Here is a 24,637-nt window from a genome sequence, read left to right as displayed (position 1 = left end):
CAGGCCTTAGACTTGTGAGTGGGGATGTGAAAGTTTAGTATAGCCCAATAATTGTAAATGGAGATACACTGATCAGCCATAACATTATGACTACCCACCTAATATTGAGCATGTCACCTTTTTGCTATCAAAACAGCCCTGACCTGTCGAGGAATGGATGCCAAAGTAACATCTACATGAAATGCATGACCCGAGGTTTCCCAGCAGATCATTGCCCAAAGCATCAATCACACTGCTGCCGCTGGCTTGTCCTCTTTCCATACTGCATCCTGGGGCCATCTCTTCCCCAGGTAGGTGACTTAGACACACCCGGCCATCCACATGATGTAAAAGAGAATGTGATTCATCAGACCAGGCCTTTTTCCATTGCTGCGATACAAGAAAATTCCATTTGCTCCCATCTATAGTTGGCTATCGCAGTAAGAAGCATTGGATGGGTAACGACAGGTACAAACAAGGCCAAGGATAAATCCAAGGGAAAACCCAAGATTAACTTACCACCAGCCTGCAGACAGCCAAATAACCTGTCTAACAGTATGTGTTAAAAGCAGGGGTTTAGTCTGCACACATTTGCAAATGCATGCGTAAGCCACAGAGCCTTGTCAAGGCACCCTGGTATCATCTTCCTTCATTGCTCCATGGTTCAGTTATGATGCTTACATGCCCATTGTAGGCACTTTTGGCTGTGGACACGAGTCAGCATGGGCACCCTGACCGCTCTGCATCTACACAGCCCCATTGTCAGGGGTTCAGGCCATCCAGGCGCCTCAGCCGTGTCCCTGCGCACATGCGCGGTGGAACGGCGCTCCGCTGCATGCACATTCGCGGTCCGGCGCTCAGGTGCACACATGCGCACTGGCGCACGTTTAGCGTCCCCCTGGCGGCCTATAAAAGCTGCTCTGGTGCACACATCAATTATTGGTTTGTCTTCAGCTCCTGTTACCTGAAAACCTTTTTGTGCATCTGATTACCTGTTGTGACCCGGATTGCTCTTTGACGCTGCTGCTTATCTCCTGGACTTGACCCTCAGCTTTGGTATACGGACTCTGCTTCTCTCCAGTGTTTGACCCTCTGCCTGTGACCCGGACTTGCCTCTTGTCTCCTGCCCTGACCTACGGCCTGTGACCCGGACTTGCTTGTGTCTCCCTAAGACACCTTACCTGAGCCTGTGCCTGTATCTAGGACTGTCAGTGTTTGACCCTCAGCTGGGCGTTCCGCCCTCTACAGCTACCAGCCAGTTGCTACACAAGGTGTCCATCTCTACCAGACCTTCACATAGTTATATAGTTAGTCAGGTTGAAAAAAGACACAAGTCCATCCAGTTCAACCACGAAAAAACAAAAAAAAACAAATAATAATAATATCATACAATCCCATATACCCAAAAACGTCAATACCAATCAACACTGCGCTATCCCCAAAAAAATAAAAGAAAGCTGCTAACACAATCACAAGGATATAAAGCAGTGAACAAATTGCAAATATTAAGCTATAGTGTATACAAGGTCACTTTCTCTTTTTTTAGCGCTACATTATAGCTTAATAATCCCATATACCCAATTCTATACCCACAGTTGATCCAGAGGAAGGCAAAAAACCTCAGCAGAGCATGATCCAATTTGCAAAAGCAGGGGAAAAAATTCCTTCCTGATCCCCCGAGAGGCAATCGGATTTTCCCCGGATCAACTTTACCTATAAATGTCAGTACCCAGTTATATTATGTACACTTAGGAAATAATCCAGGCCCTTCTTAAAGCAATCCACTGAGCTGGCCAGAACCACCTCTACAAGGAGTCTATTCCACATTTTCACAGCTCTTACTGTGAAGAAACCTTTCCGTATTTGGAGATGAAATCTCTTTTCCTCTAGACGTAAAGAGTGCCCCCTTGTCCTCTTTGTTGACTGTAAAGTGAATAACTCGACACCAAGTTCACTATATGGACCCCTTATATATTTGTACATGTTGATCATATCCCCCCTTAATCTCCTCTTATCAAGAGTGAATAAATTCAGTTCCTCTAATCTTTCCTCCTAGCTGAGTTCCTCCATGCCTCTTATCAGTTTGGTTGCCCTTCTCTGCATGCAAGGGTTGCCCGTGCCTTTTTGTGTCAATTGCTCCCTGTATCACCTCCAGGGGGCGAAATGCGCTTAGTCGCAAGGGTGAACTGCTCTCGGCATCTCGGCCTTGGTAAGTACTTCTCTGATACCCATACACAACAAACTGCGTGTGTTTTTTGACACCTTTCTATCAGAACCAATATTCACTTTTTCAGCAATTTAAGCTACAGTAGCTCTTATATTGGATTGGACTACATGGGCCAACCTTCTCTCCCCACATGCATCAGGCCTTTGCCACCCATGACCCTGTCCCTAGTTTTCTGGTTTTCCTTCCTTTGACCACTTTTGGTCAGTCCTGGCCACTCAGATCGGGAATATTCCACAAGAGCTGCAGTTTTGGAGTTGCTCTGACCCAGTCAGCTAGCCATTACAATTTGGTCTCAAATCCTTGTGCTTGCCCATTTTGTCTGCTTTCAACACATCAACTTCAGGGATAATGTGTTCACTTGCTGCCTTATAAATACTACTTGTTTTCAGGTTCCATTGTAAGGAGATAATCAATCTCATTCACATTACCTGTCAGTGGTTATAAGGGTATGGCTAATCGGTATACAATTTAATGCCCAGGTGTATGAAGCTTTATCTCACCGTGGGTTCTTAAATGAATGTAAAGGTGTTTACTCTTAACCCACACATAACATCCACATATAATGCCGGCCATACACGGTTCGAATTTCGAAAGAATTTTCTTTCGAAAATTGTACCTAAGAATTTTCGTATGAATTTCCCACCATTAGTGGGCTGCAGCAACAGCCGATTTTCGTGTGGAAATTAAATTTGAGGAATCGGACATCTTGGAAATTGTTTGAAAAACAAACGATTTTCTAATCAATGATGGGAGAATCGTGCGAGAAATGTAATAAGAAAAGAAAATTTATGGAGAGAAAAGAAAATTCCCGACCACTAAAATTCTTTTCTGTAGCAACATGAGGTGAAATTGAAGGCTTGGTCGGCCGAATTTCGAAAATCAATGGTGGCATCATCGGATCACAAAAAACAAAACAAAATTTCTGATTTTGAAAAGAAAATTTGTTTGAAATTCGACCATGTATGGCCTGCATAAGTCTACGATATGTCTTCTCCTAACCCAGATATTAGAATGTTGATACTTTCTGCTTGTCTTTTTAGCTGATGAAGAATTGTGAGAGATGAGAAGGTGAAGACATGTCTTGTATCCATCCATATGTACATCATCCCTTGGCCTTTTGACCAGTCAAGCTCTTCCTTCATCAGAAGGATTGTGATCCTAATTAGTGAAGTGGTTTAAGCGCTGATCAAAGCAGACAGGAGACAGTGGCCTGGCCTGAGGCGGAGAACGTGCTCTGCAGATGTCCCTGGTGCCCCTGGCTCAGGTGTCTGCATTGCCCTTTATTAATCTTTTATCGTTTCCAGACCTGAGTCTTTAGTGTGCAGAGGAATCTGTTCCATAGACAGATTTTTTACCATACTTCTGCCAGACACATGCTCTGCCAGACACAGCAAGGCGAGCAGCAACCTTCCTCCAACATTAAAACTGTCAGGGCCCAAGTCATTTATTAACGCATCTTAGAAACGTAAGGGCCTATTGACACTATGACGTTATGGTAATGCTCGCACCAATGTGTGTTACGCGCATCGTTGGCATTCGTTGGCATTTTTTTTTTTACTTGTCACAGTAACACGTGTTGAAGGATGTGCAATGCAGCGCAGCATGCGTTGCCCTTCCAAAAAAAAGTGCATGCACTGCAACACACATTGGGGTGTCATAATGGGAGTGGGCCTTTAGTGCTATATTGCCCTGATCCGTGCGATCGATTGATGATGAAAAGTTGGTCGAGAGTGGTTGAAGTTGCCTGAAAACTGTCAAGTCTGTGGCCACAGTTAAAGTGGATCTGATGCCTAATTTGGTCAATCACATTGCAATCTGAGTATACAATCTCTATTTTATCGCCATCAGAGCTACCAAAACGATGTAGTAGAAGCCCAACTCCATTTGTATGTAGCCAGGCTGTCGCATCTATGTAATTGTAGATCTAAAGAAGGTTGTTTAGTCAGAACGCAAGGTGTATGGATAAACTCGATGATGTTTCATTTAATAAAGTACTGGGGCTAATTTACTAAAAGTCGAGAGTGCGAAATCTGGAGCAGCAATGCATGATAACCAATCGGCTTCTAAAGCTCGGTTCACACTAGCGCGGGCCATGTGTCCCACGTTTGCTCGAGCACAGCAGCCCATTCATTTGTGGACTGTGGTATAAAATGGAACTCTGATGTAAGGGGGTTTCTGCTTACCAAATCCCCCACTAACATCAGAATTTTCAGCATTTCCCATTCAATCAGGGTTCCCAAAGCTCCCCCTTAAATCAGAGTCCACAGAGCACCCGTTACATCTGAGTCCCCGTTGCCTTAGTGTACTCACTTGCTCAGGGAAAGAACAAAGAAGGGAGAGAGGGGGCCTATGCACTGGGTGGTTGGGGTACTGTGGTTAATGGGGAGCATAGGTGTATGCAACCCCGGTAAAAGGGGGAAATGCACTGGGTGAATAGGGTGTGCCCTGGCATGCCTAAGTTGGGGGGGGGGGGGGTTCAGTCTCGTCTGAATATTGTGTCCGGGTTTCAGACAGTATGAAACCTGGACACCTGATTCAAAACTCGGACTGTCCGGGTGAATCCCAGACAGGTGGCAGCCCTATGCACATCATTGCCCTGGACCATCTTTCTGATCGTGACACCAGTGGACCATGTCTGTGCAATGTGTGTCAGCAAAGTGACAACTCAGGAGCACAGTTGAGGCGTAGTTGAGACTTTTATAGCAGGAGCACTGGGTATTCTATAGAAAACTGTTAACATGCTAAAGCTTTATGAAATTTTAGTGATTGGGTTTAGGCAATGTTTTCACTTGTAGATTTTTATCATCGATTTGTAGCAGTTGTAGAACACTTTGGCTGTGCGGTCGCTGCTGTGACTGGCTACAACACCTCTCTAGACAGATACAAATGTGCCCTTGTCTTATGATCAGCGACAACTGAAAATGGTGAATCTGATGCAGAAAGGCCGATAGAACTGCTGTGGGGCTGACCTTTCCTTGCGGTTCAGTTATTTTAAGAGGCTAAAGTGCAAAGGAGCATGATTTTTGGTAGCTGGTTCTGAATTTTTGTGTGTTATTTCAATTAGAGAAGGTTTAGAACAGTGGTCGTCAATTTATAAATAATAGAAGGCCTCAAGTGCTGCCCCCTTTACACTTCCCGAGGGTAGCACAACAGCAGTGCGTTTATGTGTGTTGAAGTGTATTGCGTCAAGTTAGGCAGCCCATTCAAAATGAGTGGATTGTAATGAACCGCAACACCCAAAAAACCTGCTGCATTTTTTGCAATGTACACTGAAGAGGAAGTGGAAGTCATCATTGGTGCCAGTGGCCACACTGAAAACCACCAACCGTGGTGTCAGTGACCTCACTGGTATCCCCCAGCAATGGTATCAGTGGCAGTACTGGTAACTTCCCCTTCCTGCACTGGTACTCAGAAGCAATGCTATTTAACCCAACCTGTTGGTTGTCATTGGCAGTGCGTTTTAACCACTTGCATGCTGATATACGTCGACACAGTGGCAGCGGTGGGCAAATGGGCATACCTGTACATCCCCTTTACTTGGCAGGGCTAGCGGATATGTGCCCGCCACGTACAATGTGACTGTACCCACAGGACCCGCGGACTTGATGTCTGCCGACGACCATGTCACGGAGCCGCAGAATGCCTATGTAAACAAGGTATTTCCCTGTTCTGCCTAGTGACATGACAGAGATCACCGCTCCCTGTGACCGGGAGCAGTGATCGCTGTCATGTCAGTGGTAGCCCCCCCCCCCCCCCCCCCCACAGTTAGAATCACACCCTAGGACACACTTAATATAAAGAAGAATACATATCGGCCTAAACTGAGGAAAAAATTTGTTATTATATTTTTGGGGAATATTTATCAATTACCTACCTTCCAAATTTGGGGTGTCTGTGACCCAAGGTCGCCAAGCTATGACCCTCTAAGTCAATTTTTTTTTTTTTTTATAATGTTCATGGCAGGCGAGCTTTGCCTCCCCTGACTGCACATACCTGCATCCCACTAACACAATAATATTGGTATTTTATCCATGTCTGTGTCCCCCTGAGAGACTTTCTACCCCACTTCCTGTCCAGGTGACGGCTGTTAGAAGAGAAAAACACAATATCAGACTGATAAATCTACTCAGGGATACAGACAGCCTTTAAATTATCACGTTATATGTTCCAGAACACTACAAGAACAATATAAATGTATTTGGTAGTGAGGCGCTATGCTTGTTAACAGCTACAGTGTGGAGTGAGACAAAGGTTTTGTTTTGGGTGGAATAACCCTTTAATGCAGCGCATTTATAGGGATAAAAGATCCAGTATTTCGGTGGGCACTAAATGTCACTGACCTGACAGATCTGCCATATTTTTTACAAGAAGTATTTTTACTGACTGTTTTTCATTTCTCTCTTTTATGTTGTGCAGGGTCTGATTAAAATTCGAGGTGACAAATGCTGGCGTGACCTAACCTGCATGAACTACCATTACGAGGTATGGACTGATTTTGGCTTTTACTGATGTTTCCCTGAATCAGTAAGGTTTCCTTCAGACAGTTTAAAGCAGAACTCTAGCAAAATGGTTAAATAAGCAGTTGAAATGTATATTGTATTTTGACACACCTGCCATACTCTATAGCCAAACAGTGGCATGTCTAGTCAGGGGCTTAGCTCTGAAGCCTCTGTGTTGCATTACCACCTCCAGCTTGATCGTATATACGGAGTGTATATATATATATATATATATATGTGTATATATATATATATATATATATATATATATATATATATATATATATATATATATATATATATATATATAAATCCAATGTAGCAGAGTTTGCAGCACCAATGCTGAGTGCAGGCAACCTATAGAGGGGAGTGCAGATGCAGTGGCTGCACAGACAGCTACATGTCAAAATTTGACAGCTGTGCAAGCAGTGTTAATTTCATTGCCAACTTTTTTTGTCATACTTTTCGTCAGCGGCACATGTTTCCAGTAAAGACATTGCAGCATTTACAGGCCTCCTCAGACCACTATCCAGAGCACTGTGCAGCATTTATAGGCCTCCAGAGCACTGTGTAAATTTCAGGCCTCCTCAGACTGTCCTGAGTACTGTGCAGTGTTTACAGGCCTCCTCAGACCACTATCCAGAGCACTGTGCAGCATGTATAGGCCTCCTTGGTCCCTCCAGAGCACTTTGTGCATTCCAGGCCTTCTCAGAGCACTGTGCTGCATTTATAGGCCTCCTCGGACCACCCAGAGCAATGTGTGCATTCCAGGCCTCCTAAGACCACTATCCAGAGCACTGTGCAAAAGATATAGGCCTCCTCAGACCATCCAGAGCACTGTGTGCATTACAGGCCTCCTCAGACCATCCAGAGCACTGTGTGCATTTCAGGCCTCCTCATACAACCGTCCAGAGCACTGTGTGCATTATAGATAGGCCAGAGCACTGTGTGCATTACAGATCTCTTCAGATCGTCCAGAGCACTGTGTGCATTACAGGCCTCTTCAGATCATTCAGAGCACTGTGTGTGCATTACAGACCTCCTCAGACAACATCCAGAGCACTGTGTGAATTGCAGGCCTCTTCAGATCGTCCAGAGCACCTTGCAGCACTACAGGCCTCCTCAGACCACCATCCAGAGTGTCTGTGTAGTTTGTTCAAATCTTAATACCAGAAATAATAACATATTCGATTTGTTTTTACTCCAGGAGTTTGGAAATTCTAGGAAAATGTTTAATGCATTACAATTTACAAAAACACATTAGATTTTAGTCGACTAAAATGTACTGGAGATTTTAGGTGACTAAATACGACTAAAACAAAAAACAATTCAGATGACTAAAATGGCATTTTAGTCAAAAGACTATGACTAAAATGAAATTTGATGCCAAAATGAACACTGTGCAGGAGTAATGGCATGACCCTGAATACAGACATTGTGCAGACACCAAAACAATGCCAGCCGGAACACAGAACAAGTGCCTGTGCCCATCTAAATGAAGCCTTAAAGTGATCTGGGTGAAGTGCTGCAAACCCCACTGCTTTGGATTAATATATATGTAGCGCCCTGCTCCTAATGAGCAGACGCTATTGTTTTTGTAAATTTAGGTTGTCTGAAGCTGCAGGTTGGCTCAGACTGGTTGTTTTGGGGTTCTGGTTTTTGTGCCAGTTGGGCTGGGTTGTGCTGGTTTCCACTTGGCCATGGGTGTCGCCACTGGCGAGTGTTGGAGGTGCAACGGGCTGAATGCGTTGAGTGCCCCTTTTGCTCGGAGATAGCCCGGTGGGAGTGGTTCACCCGCTGTGCATTCTGAGTGGGGGTACTTAAGGTACTGACGCCATTTTGAAGGGTCTCTTTTCCAGGGTTCGCTATCCCGACCTCATGGCCCTCCTGGCCTGAGGTGTGTGCTGCCTGTTTTTGTGTCTCGGGGCCGGCTGGCCCAAGGCTCTGTAACTGAAGGGGTGGGCCCAAAAGTCTTGGGCCTACCGATCCAGGGGTGGTCCTGTGCTGTCTTGCCTGCGGGAAGAAGCCAAGCGACTGGAGGATCCAGGGGAGGACTTTTTCAGGAGAGGACTGAGCAACAAAGCTGGTATCTCTGGAAGAGCCTGGAGACTCAGTTGGAGGACCCATCCCGGGTCACCTACCACACAGTATCGCCGGATCGGCTGAAGGAAACTGGTACTGTGTGACAACTCTTTTTAGTTTTTTTTTCAACAAGTTTCTGGTTTTACTTTCCTGTGGCAGAGGATTGCACAACGACTTCATTTAAATTGACAAGTCTGTGGCAGAGACTTTGTTGGAGCATCTCACCGGCTGCTAGGCCAGTGAGAGAGGCCTATCCGGTGGTTGCTAGATCCAGTCTGTGGAAGCTGTTTGTCCTCTGGATCAAGGAAATACCTCTAACCCACAATTACCAGGTACCTGAACTTCCCTTAACCCTCTATCCCTCTATTTCAAAGCTTTTTGTTTACCGTATATACTCGAGTATAGGCCGACCCGAATATAAGCCGAGGCCCCCAATTTACCCCCAAAAAAACTGGCAAACTTATTGACTCGTGTATAAGCCGAGGGTGAGACATGCCTGTCCATCCCTGTGTGTGTGTCCGTCCATCCCTGTGTGTCCGTCCATCCCTGTGTGTCCGTCCATCCCTGTGTGTCCGTCCATCCATCCCTGTGTGTGTGTGTGTCCATCCATCCATCCATCCCTGTGTGTGTGTGTGTCTCCATCCATCCATCCATCCATCCCTGTGTGTGTGTGTCTCCATCCATCCATCCATCCATCCCTGTGTGTGTGTGTCTCCATCCATCCATCCCTGTGTGTGTGTGTCTCCATCCATCCATCCATCCCTGTGTGTGTGTGTATCCATCCATCCCTGTGTGTGTGTGTGTCTCCATCCATCCATCCATCCGTGTGTGTGTGTCTCCATCCATCCATCCATCCGTGTGTGTGTGTCTCCATCCGTGTGTGTGTGTGTGTGTGTGTGTGTGTGTGTGTGTGTGTGTGTGTGTCCAGCCTACCTGTGTCCCGAGCCTTTGTCCCGAGCCTCCGTCCCGTGTCGTGCCTTGCCTTCGTCCCGTCCCGTCCCGTCCCGTGCCGTGCCTTGCCTTGCCTCCGTCCCGTGCCCTCTTCGTCGGCGGCCATTGTAAAATTCAAAAGCCGCGCCTCCTCCTTCGCCTGTGATAGGCGGAACACTGAATTTCCCAGCAGCCTGTGTTCCGCCTATCACGGACGTCGTATCATCCTCGTCCGTAGTACGAGGATGAGACGATGCCCGTGATAGGCGGAACACAGGCTGCTGGGAAATTCAGTGTTCCGCCTATCACAGGCGAAGGCGGAGCCGGAGGCGCGGCTTTTGAATCATAGAATGGCCGCTGTCTGTCTGCTCGACACGCTGATCGAGCGGGCAGACAGCGATGACTCGAGTATAAGCCGAGGGGGGCACTTTCAGCCTCAAAAAAGAGGCTGAAAATCTCGGCTTATACTCGAGTATATACGGTACCTCAAATAAATCTTTGAAAAAAAGACTAATGCCGCGTACACACGATCGAATTGTCCAGCGGACTTAGTGCGCCGCACCGCACTGCATTACGCTGGACAATTCGGTCATGTGTGAGCTCCAGCGGACTTTTTCATCGCAAAGTCCGGGGGACTTAGAAAGTAGTTTTGACTCAAAATTTGTCCGCCGGACTTGGCTTTCAGCGGACAATCCATTCGTTAGTGTGCTAGTCCGGCGGACTAAGAATGACAAATGCTCTGAAGCAAGTATGAGAAGGAAGCTATTGGCTACTGGCTATTGAACTTCCTTTTTCTAGTCCCATCGTATGTGCTGTACGACATCGCGTTAGAAATCGCCGGACTTTTGGAGTGTTCGTATGTGGCCAAGTCCGTTCGTTAGAAATTCCGGCGGATTGTTTGCCGGACAATTCGGTCTTGTGTACGCGGCATTAGTCTCGGAGCTAACATTTTTTAATTCACTTTCCAACGTGACCTCAAAGACAGACGAAGCGAGCAGGTGAGGTAACGGTAAGCCCAATAACAACCAGCAGCTCCTTCGGGGGCCACTGCTACATATATTTATAAAAAAATTCTGTTTACATTCGACAATTGGATTGGATATTTAGAATTAGATTTTTGCCTCTATCGCCACGAGAGAGATGTCTCCTCATTTCCTGTCCAGGTGACGGGTCTCAGAACACAAAGAGACACCAAACCCTGCCACATTCTCCTAAACACTTAAAGAAAAAAGAAAAGTTTTGTCTGGAACTGGCCTTTAAGCTACAGTATGTATTAGTACCATATGACAGCTGTAGATACCCTGTTAACCCGAAAATAAGACCAAGCGTGATTGTCGGTGATGGCTGCAATATAAGCCCTACCCCCCAAATAAGCCCTAGTTAAAGTCCTTGTAGGTCTTATTTTCGGGTGGGGCTTATTTTTGGGGAAACAGGGTAGGGCTTATTTGGGTGGTAGGGCTTATATTGCAGCCATCACCGACAATCACGCTAGGTCTTATTTTCGGGGGGAAACAGGGTATGTTGTTTTATTTTGGTACCTATTTTCTGATGACCTGCAAAAAAAAAAAAAAAAAAAACAGTTGGGTGGTTCATTAGTGGAGAGGATTTTCAATGTATTTCTAGAAGTGTAAATCCTTCACCCTCTGATGACCCTCTGATATTTTGTGCCCCCCACCCCATACCTCATCACGTAATCATCAGCACACCTTATGCAGATTATTCCACATTGCTCTGAATCACAGGAGCTGAGACAACTTTCTTGGTACAGACCTGCTCATCTGTGACATACAGGAGGAAGTCTAGTAGTCACATAGGAACAATTTAAAAGTTCTACACATGGATCCTGGAAGTAAGAGGCATGGAAACATCACATCTGTAGGGTTTTATTACACGGGAGCGTTGGAGGTTCTTAAAATGGTAATAGAATTATAATAAAGTAAGTAGTAAGTCACCACTCTGCTCCTCTGTCATTGTCAGTCCGCTGTTTGGAGTGCTACTCTTATAATATACAGTGTAATATGCACTTTATATATATTGCATGCACAGAAGGCTAGTTCCTGATAGGGGTGCATGGACTCCTAAAGGGATCTTGGCCATGAATTCCTTTTGTGCATGCATCTCGTCACTTCAGAGAAGGCATGTGATGTATAGTAATCATGATTTTATGGCTGCTGAATCAACCAGTTATGGGAACAATGTAACAGTTTAATTATGAAACAGCTCATGTATCATTCAGGTTTTTCTAAAGTAAATAAGATAGATAGAGTAGAAGATAAGTAGATAGCTCGATAGATTAGACCAGTGTTTCTCAACTCCAGTCCTTAAAGAGGAAGTAAACCCCTTCAAACCACTTTGACCTACAGGTAAGCCTAGATTAAGGCTTACCTGTAGGTCCAAGCAATATCTCCTAAACCTATATGGTTTAGGAGATATTTGCCCGAAAATGGGCACTGCTGTCTACGGCGCATGCGCCGTAGACAGCGGCGCGCAGGCGCACTAAATGCGGCAAGTCCAAGAATGGATTTGCCTAATTTGTCGACTCCCGTGCGCATGCGCGGGAGTGACGTCATCGCGGCTTCGCCGAATGGCAGCGGCGGAGCTGCGAGACGCGACTCCCGTGCGCATGCGCGGGAGTGAGGTCATCGCGGCTTCGCCGCTGTCATTGGTCGGAGCTGCGAGACGCCACCAGCAAGATGGATGCGGCGGACTACAGGGATCAGCGGCGACTTTGCTGGCTCCTGTGTCAGGTAAGTGACACATAATGAGCTACTATGCGATGCATAGTAGTCCATTATGCTTTACCTTTGCAGGGAAAAAGAGTCAGGGTTTACTTCCTCTTTAAGGCGCCCCAACAGGTCATGTTTTCAGGCTTTCCATTATTTTGCACAGGTGATTTGATCAGTTTCACTGCCTTAGTAATTACCACAGCCGTTTCATCTGAGGGAAATCCTGAAAACATGACCTAGAAAAAAAAAGGGGGAGCAACAGGCGGGACTTTATATGAGGCACACGGGAGCAGAAAAATTCATTTAGGTAAAAAACAGGTTTTAATAGATTCGAATAGTCATATATTTACATATTATTGCACATAACCATACATTAATATTTTCAATTTCATCAAAATATACATTCCAACAAGGACTTAATATTAAATACGTGAGAAACTTCACATTCAATAAGCACCAATTATCTACGGGTATGTGACACACTGAAATGTCACTTACAAAAAAAAAAAAAAGGGATAAATCAAAAAGGAACGTCCATTCATTGTTAAAAATTGTATACACAACACGGAAGTTGACAGCTCTACGCGTTACATGACCTTTTTGTCACTCATCAGGAGCACGACCGTGGTGGTAACCTATGAATAGAGAGAACAACCATTTTTGAGATGGTCTGGGAAAAAGTGGACAAATATACAATATGAAGAAACCCATATGTATACTTGGCCCATATACTTACATATATACCTGCGCAGAGGTGGTGCGGCACATTGGTAATCAGGCCGGCATTAAAAATGCCACAGACCGGGGTTGAGGGGGCAAAAACAAGGCGACACCCAAAAAGCACAAATGACACCCCAAGCAGGTCCAAGTGTAGAATGTGACACAAATTCAGTGTTGAAGATGGAGGGGAAATCTAAAAAATGAAACATTCAAAAATCCTAAGTGTGACAAGTGAATGTAAAAGTGAAGTGTAATGGAGAGAAGAAGAAAAAGGGGAAAGGTTAAAAGTGCAGGAAAAAGTGTAAAGGAAGAAAAATTAGTGAAGAAAATAAAAAATGGAAAAACTTGAGAGGTAAAGAATTGCAAAACAAAATCAAGTGGTGAAAAAACAGCAAAAAAAAAAAAAAAGGAGGAATTACATCTTAAACAAAAAAGGAAAAGGAGATCTAAATGTGTGAATACCTAAGAATATAAGAATAACGTGAATGAAGGTCAGGAAACCGTGTGTGCATGTGATTGCAAAAAGGGGTGAATAAAAGGACCTGAGTATGAGAACCTACAGGGGGGGAAAACTCATGCAGAGGGCGCCGCCATAGACTTACCCCCAACGCCAAGAACCCGACATTCAAAAGGGTAAGGGAGACACCAAAGGCTGCCTGCCATGCCAACTAGGCTAGGCAGCTGCGAGCATCAGACCGAGCTCTCCAACTGTCGGAGATGGAAAACCCACAGCCGGTATAAGTGCGCCACAAGGACGGCAAATATCCGGCGCCGGAAACATGACGTCGACGCGCAGTGGAGGAGACCCCACCCGCCCTACTCCAGAACAGGGCGGAGGGGAAATCCCCAATTCGTGTCGCAACCCCGGGACATAACAAAGAAAGACGCAGCCATTAGACAGACAACGTCCGATGCCACCAATACGCACGTATAAAAGAAAAGGAGGGGAGTATAGTATCCAATTGATTATTGGGATGACCTGTTGGGGCGCCTTGAGGACTGGAGTTGAGCAACACTGGATTAGATATGTAGATAGATAAATAGATATGGTATATAGATATAAAGATAGATAGATTAGATCAGTGTTTCCCAACTCCAGTTCTCAAGGCGCCCCAACAGGTTTTCAGGCTCTCCATTATTTTGCACAGGTGATTTGATTAGTTTCACTGCCTTATGCCCCGTACACATGATCCGAATATCGTACGACCGTTTTCGTTTAATAATTGCAAGTAGAAATTTAATAGCTAAATAAAGTCACGAAAATTCTCGTATGGTAGAAAAAAAAATTGGAAGTGATGTCATGTGTTGTAATGTATTTGTATTGTATTTTCGGACGACAACTATACTGACTAAACAAAAATCGTACGAGGAAAATTTCCATGCATGTCCGATCTAATAATGTCGGATGAACGGTCGTGATCAGCTGTCGAAAGTAGTGTACACACGATCCGAAAATCGTACAATCCTTCCTTGAATGACCGTTTTCGTACGATATTCGGATCGTGTGTACGGGCCATGAGTCATTACCACAGCCGTTTCATCTGACGGAAAACCTGAAAATATGAGAGATAGATAGATAAATGCTAAAGCTAGATGGATACGATAGATAGATTGATTAGATATGATAAATAGATATGGTAGATAGATGCAAAAGCTAGATGGATATGATAGATTAGGTAGATAGATAGATTAGATAGATTAGATAGATTAGATAGATTAGATAGATAGATAGATAGATGCAATAGATAAGATAGATGAAAAAAGCTAGATGGATACAATAGATAAAATAGATAGATAGATATATGCAAAAGCTAGATGGATACGACAGATACAATAGAGATATGATAGATAGATACGATAGATACAATAGATAGATATAATAGACAGATATATACGATAGATAGATCCGATAGATAAAATAGATAGATGACTTAAAGATAGATAGATAGATACGATAGATATATAGATATATAGATTGATAAGATAGATATGTTAGATAGATAGATAGATGCAAAAGCTAGAGGGATACGATAGATACAACAGATAGATAGATACGATAGATACGATAGATACGATAGATACGATAGATAGATAGATACGATAGATACGATAGATAGATAGATACGATAGATACGATAGATACGATAGATAGATACGATAGATACGATAGATAGATACGATAGATACGATAGATACGATAGATACGATAGATACGATAGATACGATAGATAGATAAGATAGATAGATAGATACGATAGATAGATAAGATAGATAGATAGATACGATAGATAGATGGATGCAAAAGCTAGATAGATACAATAGATCGATAAATAGATAGATAAATAGATAGATAAGTTAAAGATAGATAGATACCGTAGAAGCAAAAGCTAGATGGATATGATAGATACAATAGATAGATGAGTTAAAGATAGATAGATCTGATGGATAAATAGATAGATCTGATAGATAAATAATAACCCCTCTGTATATTTCTCCTGTGTAACACTTGGGCACACTTTTGTTAGAATGTAATCAATGAAATTCCTTCCATCTACCTTATCTTCTGCCACTGATTAATTACACTGAGTGCTGTCTATGGAATTTATTACCCAGCCAGCAGTGCTCTAAGTCACCCTATTTTATGGACTTAGTGTGATTATAACCCAAGGCTGCCTAAGGAGCTCAGACCTTTGTGTCTCAGCAGGGGGGTGACTTTGTGACGAAGTGACTGGGACATTTGTCTCTCTTTGGACCCGACAAGTAATTTGTGTTCAGCAGTAAAGGTGGTAACAGCGCCGGAGTTTCATATGTGCAGTGGGACAATGTGTAACCTACATGTTAATAATTGGTTGCCTGTAGCGGAGGTTTGATTACAGTATAACTCGCTTCCCCAGGCTTTGTCACCAAATCATTTATCTGGCTAGAAATGAGTACTCTAAAGATAATTCTGTCTGGGTTGCTGAGATAAAGACTGGAGCCTGAATCCAAGCAGCAATTTATGACCCAATTTACTAGGTGTGATCACCTTCAAAGGGGAAGTCAATTCTGCTATCTGAATATGGATAAAAATAATTGTTCTTTCTTGATTTCTTGTACAGTAACTGTTATGGCTGGCATGTCACATTATGATTGGCTGAGGTCCGTACCTGGAACGTGAGCATTAAAAATTGCAGCCCGCTAATAAACAAAATCTTAATCCCCCACTGTATATATGATTGTAGACATCAATAAAACAATGATGGGGCTTCTAGCATTTCCAAACTCTTATGAAAAAAATGTTTTTTTTTTTTTTTTCTGTCTGTGCTGGTGTTGCAGATTTCCCCTCACTTCCTGTCTGATGAGGTCAGTAAGGCTTGTCATAGAAGGTTTGAACAAGAATCGGCCGAGATTTGAACAGTATGGACAGGCTGAAAGATTGATCAATTGATTTGGTCCAGTTAACCTTATACCCGGAATAGCAACCAAAGTACTGAATTAGGCATTGGACCGGGTATAACAGCATACCATTGGCATATAACGTAACTTGCTCTTCTAGAGGGCCTACCTGAACACCCTTCACCAATCATGAAGTACGAAGTGGTTCGATGGCCAAGGCATCTATGGCCATCTTAAGTAAGGAGAAATCTGTTACGGAGCTCCAGGTTCTAACCTTTCCCAGTTCTTCATAAAATTAAACAAAAAACGTTGAACTGGACATACACATTAGGCCTCGTGCACACATGGCATTTAGATTCAGTGCATATGGCTCCAGTGTTTAGCTGCAGCTGAAGGACACAGGCACACAATCCAGCCCCACTTCCGACAATGTGCCTAACTCAAGTCTATAACAGGCTTGATTGGGGGGGGGGGGGGAGAGTTCAGGGACTGTAACGAAATTATGGCCTGGTAAGGCCACCTATTTCCATCCCTTGGGACTTTGAATGAAACAATAATCTGGTAGGGTCATATGTTTCCATCCTTGTAATAATCAAAATGGGGAGAGCAACGAAGGTGGGACTTTACATGAAGTGTGTGAGTGCAATAAAGTAGAATTTGGTGAACAAGAGAAAATGTAGTAATTGGTTCATAAAAATTAATATATAGACAGTATACATAAAATATCAATTCCATGTAAGAATAGATATGCACAGTAAACATAATAAAACAACTATACATAGTAATATGAACACAAAGAAATTTCCACAGTACACCAATTTATAATATAAAACTGTAAATATAAGATGGTGCCTACGTGACAAGTGGCCCGGATATCCTGTAGGGAAGACATTATGGGAAGTTGGATACAGTTTGTAAAGAACACGACATTTGGTAGCGCATTTCGTGGCTGAGGTACCACTCGTCAGAAGCAAGCGCGTGTCTTGTCTAGAATAAAAATATAGTATAGAAATGGTCTGTTAATTACAGACAAAAAGCAGAGGTGGGGTGGTAAGAAAAAACCCCACCCAAAGTACCTGCTTACGCATAATGGTTCATGTGATGGTGGCTGAAAGTCGGGCGCCACCAGCCATTAGGAGGCACCACCCCCGGGAGCTGAGGTGGACAGATAAGCGGAGGCAACCCGCAAGGAGTCATCCAGCCGGCATAAACTCACGAGGCAGGTCTGTGTGTAAAGTGAGATTATATAAGTGAAAGTACAAAACAAGAAGTGCCACCAGGGAGTGAATGAGTGAGCTAAGGGAATGTGGTAGTGATTGGGAGAAATGGAGAAAGAGTGGAACGTGAAGAGAAAAATGGATTGCTGAAAAAAAAGGAGAAAACCAAATGCCAGATAAAAACCATGAAAAAAAATTAAGGGAAATGAGGGGGAAAAAAAAACCCAGTAAGATAGTGACAGTACCTGGTGTGTGGAGTAAGCCAAAAGGAAGGAAATAACAATCCCCAAGCATATGTAACATCCAGTGTAATGGGAGCCTTGAGAGCCAGCACCGCCGAAGTTACGCCTCTATAGGCGTCCCCACAAAGACCGCCGCACACGTCAGGGGGGGGGCAAGGAGCACCTCCGAACGGGCACTACTGTGCCCGGCCAATCGGCACAAACACCCCAGTGTGAAAAGTGTGAAAAGTCTCCTATAACAGGCTGACAACTGCTGTGGTTGGACAAGGCTGTGCAGTGCACACAGGGCTACTTTGGTGCCATGTGCTCCCTGGGACATAGGCCCAGAATGCTTGCGTTCCAGCATTTGTCCCTGGGTACATACTGCTCTAAGCACACAATATGCTAGGTGCACTACCCAGCCCCTTCCAGCCACTGTCAGACTCTCATAGAGACTGACAGGCTGCTGGCAATGGGGCTGGATGGTACGCAGGAGCCTCATACACCAGGGCTAAGTGCCCAGTGTGCATGATGTCTAAATGGTATGTAAACCTCAATACATTTATTTTAGGATAATCATTACTGTGCTTAGGTACGTTGGACCCCCAAAGTCCAGTTCATGTGATCACGCTGTATACGATGCTTGTGTTAGCACAGATCTTGAATGTTATGACCTCAGTTATGCGACTGACCCATTTGACAAACATGGTGGCAAAGGGTTGACTTTGGTCTATACCAGAGGTGATGATGTAAGCATGCTCAGGCCTGGCACAATGTGGCCAGTGGAGGACAGGGGACAATCGTGCATGAGCATGATACAAGGCAAACGAGCCTAGTGTGATTATGCTCTTATTTGCTTCCTTTTGGTCTGTTAAATACACCTTTGAAAGTATTGTGTTATTTCTGTTCAGTAAGTGCAATAAACTACCTAGAAATCTTATCAGCTGATAACTTCCTGTACTGACAATTATAATATTTTTAGCTATATCTGAGAACTGCTGAACATGTTTCCTCTGTTATGTTGAAGAAGAGGTGTTTTTTGGCCTGCTAGGATGACAACACTGCTCCTCAAAAAAGATGCATTACAGCCAGTCAGCGTTGTCGCTCTAGGACAGTAATGCCCTGTACACACAATAGGATTTTCCGACAACAAAACTGAATTTTTTTCCGAAGGATGTTGGCTCAAACTTGTTCTGCATACACACAGTCACACAAATGTTGTTGGAAATTCCGAACGTCAAGAACACAGTGACTTACAACAGGTACGATGAGCCGAGAAACATGAAGTTCAATAGCCAGTGCGGCTCTTCCGCTTGATTCCAAGCATGCGTGGACTTTTGTGCGTCGGACTTATGTACATACGCTTGGAATTTCCGACAAGTTTTGTTGTCGGAAAATTTGAGAACTTGCTCTCAAACATTTGTTGGCGGAAATTCCAATTCCAACAAATGTTCTATGGAGCATACACATGGTCCGACTTTCCGACAACAAGCTCACATCCAACATTTGTTGTTGGAAAATCCTATCATGTGTACAGGGCATAAGTATGCTATAAAGTGGTTTACCAGATGAAAATAAAGAGAAAAAAAAATCATGGAAAATGAAGACCAATGCAGCCACCATATCTAAGGATTTACTGTATAAACCACAATATATATTCTATATTTCCTTCTTGGGTTTGGATTGTCTAAAAGCCATAGGGGGCACATTTTTACTTTAAGACCAGACAGAGAACGAGGAAATAAAATTAATTTCTCCTTTTTTTCTCTTGAACTTTTATCAGAAATGTAAAAGTCCATGACATTGTATTTGTTGTGTTACGGCCACCTAATCAGTGATTAACAGAATTTCCCCAAATGAATAAAAAAGGAGGAAATAAAGAGAAAGTTTTAAATGTAACTTGGGGGAATTTGTCTTTGATAGTAAGCAATTCCTATCCTGTTTACATTGCCATGTGCTGTATTGCATGTCCTCCTTTATTCAACTGACCTGAGGGGTTACAGCCCTACGCTGGGTATAAAGGGAACCTGTAAAGTTCAGAGGAACTGACATTGCTGACTATTTTAGTCCAGTCATATATTTTTTTTACATTTTGTAGAAATGCATTGATTGAGATGCAGCAGTAGGGCAGTAGTAAGTTCACACTTGCTAAAAATACTAATGCTGACAGTAACGCGAACCAATGCACTTATAGCATTGACACTTGTTTTTGACATGTTTGAAGTGCGGTAACAACGCACCCCAGATGCACTCCAAGTGATTTTTTTTCTGCACCTCACTGACATTCTATCTTCCACTTCACTGATATTTGATGACACTCGACAAACACACTGTAAACCAGGGGTTTCAAACTGGCAGCCCTCCAGCTGTTGCAAAACTACAAGTCCCATGAAGCATTGCAAGGCTGACAGTTACAAGCATGACTCCCACAGGCAGAGGCATGATGGGACTTGTAGTTTCACAGTGGAGGGCCACCAGTTTGGGACCCCTGCTGTAAACGCTACAGGCATGTTAATGTTACCGTAGACTTGAATGGAAGGAGTTAACAAGCTTAAAGCATTTGTTACCCCCCCCCCTCCTTTAAAGCATGCTATATAAAACAGTGCTTGTCCTGTGTCATTTGGCCCCCTGTAACATCTAAAAAAAAAACTGGCTGATCCTGCCAGTTTCTCCCCACCCCTCTGTAAACTGACCACGATGTATCATAGCTGCTAAGACCTGACACCGTGGTCAGTTTAGGTGCCTCTGTCATCAGCAGCCTGCTATCTGCTCTCCTCTCTGCCCCTGTGTCCTCCTCCCCCTTCCCTCTCTATCTGTTTGTGAGCCGCCCCCCCGCTGCTCTCATAACACTATCTTGTATACATTACAGCACTGCCTCTATCATTCACAGTGTCCCCCCTCTGTGAATGATTTATAAACATAAATGCTGCAAATACCTAATTTAAGAGCCAAGATTGTGATCACATGACCAGCCAGCTCTCTCCTCCTCCTCCTCCCCCCCTCCAGGCTGACATCGGCAGAGGAACCTCAGCCACACCCACTGCATCTCTCAGAGGAGGAAAGGAGAATGCTGGCCAGTCATGTGATCGCAATCTTGCCAGTGAAATTAGATATTTGCAAAATTTATTTTTATAAATCATACACAGAGAGGGGTACTACAATAGGAGGCAGTGCTGATGGTGTATACAGGTTAGAGTGGCTTAACAACCACTTTAAACTCTTCCCAGACTAGACTTGGAGCTCTATTTTTGCCGCACAGCCACACAAAAGCTACATGTCCTGTCTGCTGTCCATATTACTGTATTTATTGGCGTATAACACTCACTTTTTCACCATGAAAACCGGGTGCAAATAGCATGTGCGTGTTATACACCAATACTTACATTTTAGCTGCCTTGTTTAAAATTTAAGTTTTTTCCTGAAACTTCCCTCCTAAAATGAGTGTGCGTGTTATACGCCAATGAATATGGTATCTGTTGCAGGCTGCTACTAGGCAATTAAGGAGCTGCAAAAATGTCCCTCAAATGCCTGTTCCTAATGCCAGCCACCAGCCAAATGTAGCCACCCAGAGACAGAAAGGTGAAAAAAAAAGAGAGAACCAGACACCTCATCAAAGGACTGGTAGGCTGCTATTTAAAAAAAACTTTTTTTGGGGGTTTTAGATAAGCTTTAATACTTAGGCTTAATATATGAGCATTGCAATAAGTGCAGTAAATGCACATTCTACAAAAATGAACAGTATTGCATGGTTGTCTTGTTACAGTGCTATTAAAATGGATTCCTCAGTTACACCAGTGCAAGTTGTGTATTACATTAGGACAAAAATGGCCCTGTCTAATTTTTTTTTTTATTGCCAGCCCTTTTAAAATGAATGGACTGCCTCAACCCAACACACATTGATACAAAAAATAATGGATGTTAAAGGGGCTTTATTACCAACTTTAAAAAATGTTGGGGAAAGCAAAGAAAAAAAGTATTTTAAATGCTTACTGGCAGCATTTTTTATTTTTCATAAATGATTTTTGTATTCACTTGCAATGATTCTTTAAACTTAGTAGAAATTATGACTGCTCCAGGAAGAGTCAATTCCCTGGCACAGCCCCCCCCCCCCTTCCTTCTTGCAAAACATAACCCTCTCTTCTTCTGGGACTGTCCAACAAATTTTAGGGCTGGTCCAGCTCCTTCACAAAAAATGCTTTTTCCTAAATGATTTTTGTGTTCACTTGCAATAATCCTTTGATTTTAGTAGAAATGATGACTGCTCCAGGAAGAGTCAATTCCTTGGCACACCCCCTAACTTCCTGCGAAACATAACCCTATCCTCTTCTGGGACTGGAGAGGGTTATGTTTTTGGACTGGTCCAGCTCTTTCGCTTTTCTACATAACCTTTTACATAGCTGTAGGAGAGGAGCAAAGGGGAATACTATAAAGTAGCCTTGAAATAGTTTACAGGCCTTAGTGAACCCCTGTTAGTAACTGCTATAGCTATTGCTCACAGTACATTAGCATGATGGTAGGGGAGAACGATACTCCTCACATTGGTAGTCAGTAGTAATAAGCTTAGGAATGTTCAGACTAGGATCCAGACCCATATGTGCAAACCTGCCAGGAAGTTACCACCTGTATGGCCAATTGTCTGCAGTAAGGGGTGTGTATACGTGCGGCTGTAGGGTGGTGATTGCCCCAACCACAGATGATTGGCCGTACAGGTGACAGCTTCCTGGCAGCTTTGCACATATTGGTTTGGTCCTCATCTGAACATGCTCAAGTTCATCACTGGTAGTCATTGGGAAGATGGCTCTTTTTACAGATAGCTAAAAAGATCCTTGATGTCAGTCGTTGCATATGTGAGATGCAGCTAACGTTGTCTTCCCTAAAAGCCCTTAGCTGCCTCTGGAGGAATCCTAGGGTTCTGCTGAACCCTGGTCGAAAAAGTCTACCATAAAGTGTCTGCTGGGGCTGCTGACATCACACCTGGTGGAGCCTGACAGCAGTCTTGGCTTTTGGATATGTGCACCAAGAGAAGTTTTTACAGGTAATAATATGAATTAAATATGTGTCAGGAACCATGAATCAGACGGAGACAGAAAATGCAGTACAAATCACACCTTTTAATATAGTGGTAAAAATGGTACAAATAGTAAACATAGTGAAAACATAGCCAGGGGTCAGTAATCAAAGTGGGTAGTCAGTGCAAGCCAGTAAATCAGGAAGCCAGAGATCGGCGTAGTTGTAGACTGCATACAGGATCAGGAACCAGAGAGGACGTCAGCCAGGCAAGTCTTGAACAGGAACACAGCAGAGAATCTTCAGATATGTTGACCAAGGCGAAGGCATTGGAGAAATGAACCAGACAGTTTGAATAACCAGAAGGGGCTGGCTGACGAGCAGAAAATGATCGCCAAATGAGGTACTATGTAACGATGATTGCTGGCAATTAACCAACAGCTGAGCACTGAGAAGGGAGGACTGAGCCCAGCCCTGACAATATGTTAACTGCAGATATTGTCTAATGGGAAGAATTTTGTTGAAATGAATGGTCTGGGGACAGGGTCTCTTTATCACGTGTGCGGCAACACACTGCAATGCACTAGAGTGGCCTAAATATAACCTTGGCTGTATATGTATAATGGTATTATTAATAATATGGCTCCATTAGGTCAAATCTGCAGCAAAATGCAGAAAGCCCATGGCCAAATTAAGCTTATTGCTTCTTTCGTTGTCCTCTAACCAGGCTGAGCAGCTCAATGTGCATCAGGCCTTGTGTCCCAGGGTGCTGTAAGATAGTCAAATCATCCCTTTGTTACGCTAGGCCACCTCCTGCAATGCAAATCTTTATTATGCAAATCAAGCCCTTCAACCTTCTCCAGGTATATTTGCATATGCAGAGGTGTCTGTCTCCACACAAATATGCAAACTATTCTGCAGAATGTTATTTTCATGATAGCCCAGGCTCACAGCTCGACCTAATGGCAGAGCGAGGACATGAATGTCCAGTCACCTTCAATGACAACACGAGATGAATGTTTGGTCACATGTCACTTGTGGGGATGTTTTTTTTTTTTTTCTTGTCCTACTTACAGATTAATGTTACTTCCCTTTTGGTTTAAGTCCTTTGCCCCCCCCTTCCCCCTACAAAATAAAACTTTCATCTGGGAAATAAGTAATGACAGCACTAAGTTCATGGCCTTTGTAAAAAGTCCCCACATGCATCAGCAAAAGAACACCCGTGCAGATATTATGTCTATCTATGAGGTTACAAAGGTTCGTGTATGGAAGTGTTCACACTTTAAGGCTCCATGCACACTGGAGCTCAGAAAAGCTTTTTCTGGACGCCAGATTGCTGGCAGAAAACGCTGGTTGAAAAACACACTTTTAACAGCGTTTTGTACTAGCGTTTATGCACGTTTTTTTTGTGTTTATGGGCGTTTTTAATAAAAATACACAGAGAACACTCCAAAAATCCTGCAATGCATCCCCAAACTCCCACAATGCATTGAAAAAATAGAACACCAAATGCTAATTAACACGCATTTACGGGCGTTTCGCGTTTTTTGTGGTCAGAAAAACGACACTTTGAACGCGATGTTATGGCGTTGAGAGAACAGCCCATAAACTCCAATGCTGATAAAAGCTAAAAAACGTCCATGTGTGCATGGAC

General features: G+C 43.6%; 1 protein-coding gene across 1 annotated transcript in view; it reads left to right on the top strand.

Moving 5' to 3' along the window:
• The window catches only part of LMF1 (lipase maturation factor 1), a 551,994-nt gene that overhangs the window by 242,863 nt on the left and 284,494 nt on the right, over positions 1-24,637 (top strand). Inside the window, exon 5 of the mRNA XM_077449405.1 lies at positions 6,623-6,688. Within this exon, the coding sequence (XP_077305531.1) occupies positions 6,623-6,688 (66 nt within the window). The remainder of the gene's footprint in view (positions 1-6,622; positions 6,689-24,637) is intronic.

Source organism: Lithobates pipiens, unplaced genomic scaffold, assembly GCF_037356315.1.
Source record: "Lithobates pipiens isolate NorthernLeopardFrog02 unplaced genomic scaffold, aLitPip1_a1.2 Scaffold_22, whole genome shotgun sequence".
Classification (NCBI taxonomy): Eukaryota; Metazoa; Chordata; class Amphibia; order Anura; family Ranidae; genus Lithobates; species Lithobates pipiens.
Note: the sequence above shows the minus strand (reverse complement) of the source record. Positions and strands in the feature narration are given on the sequence as shown.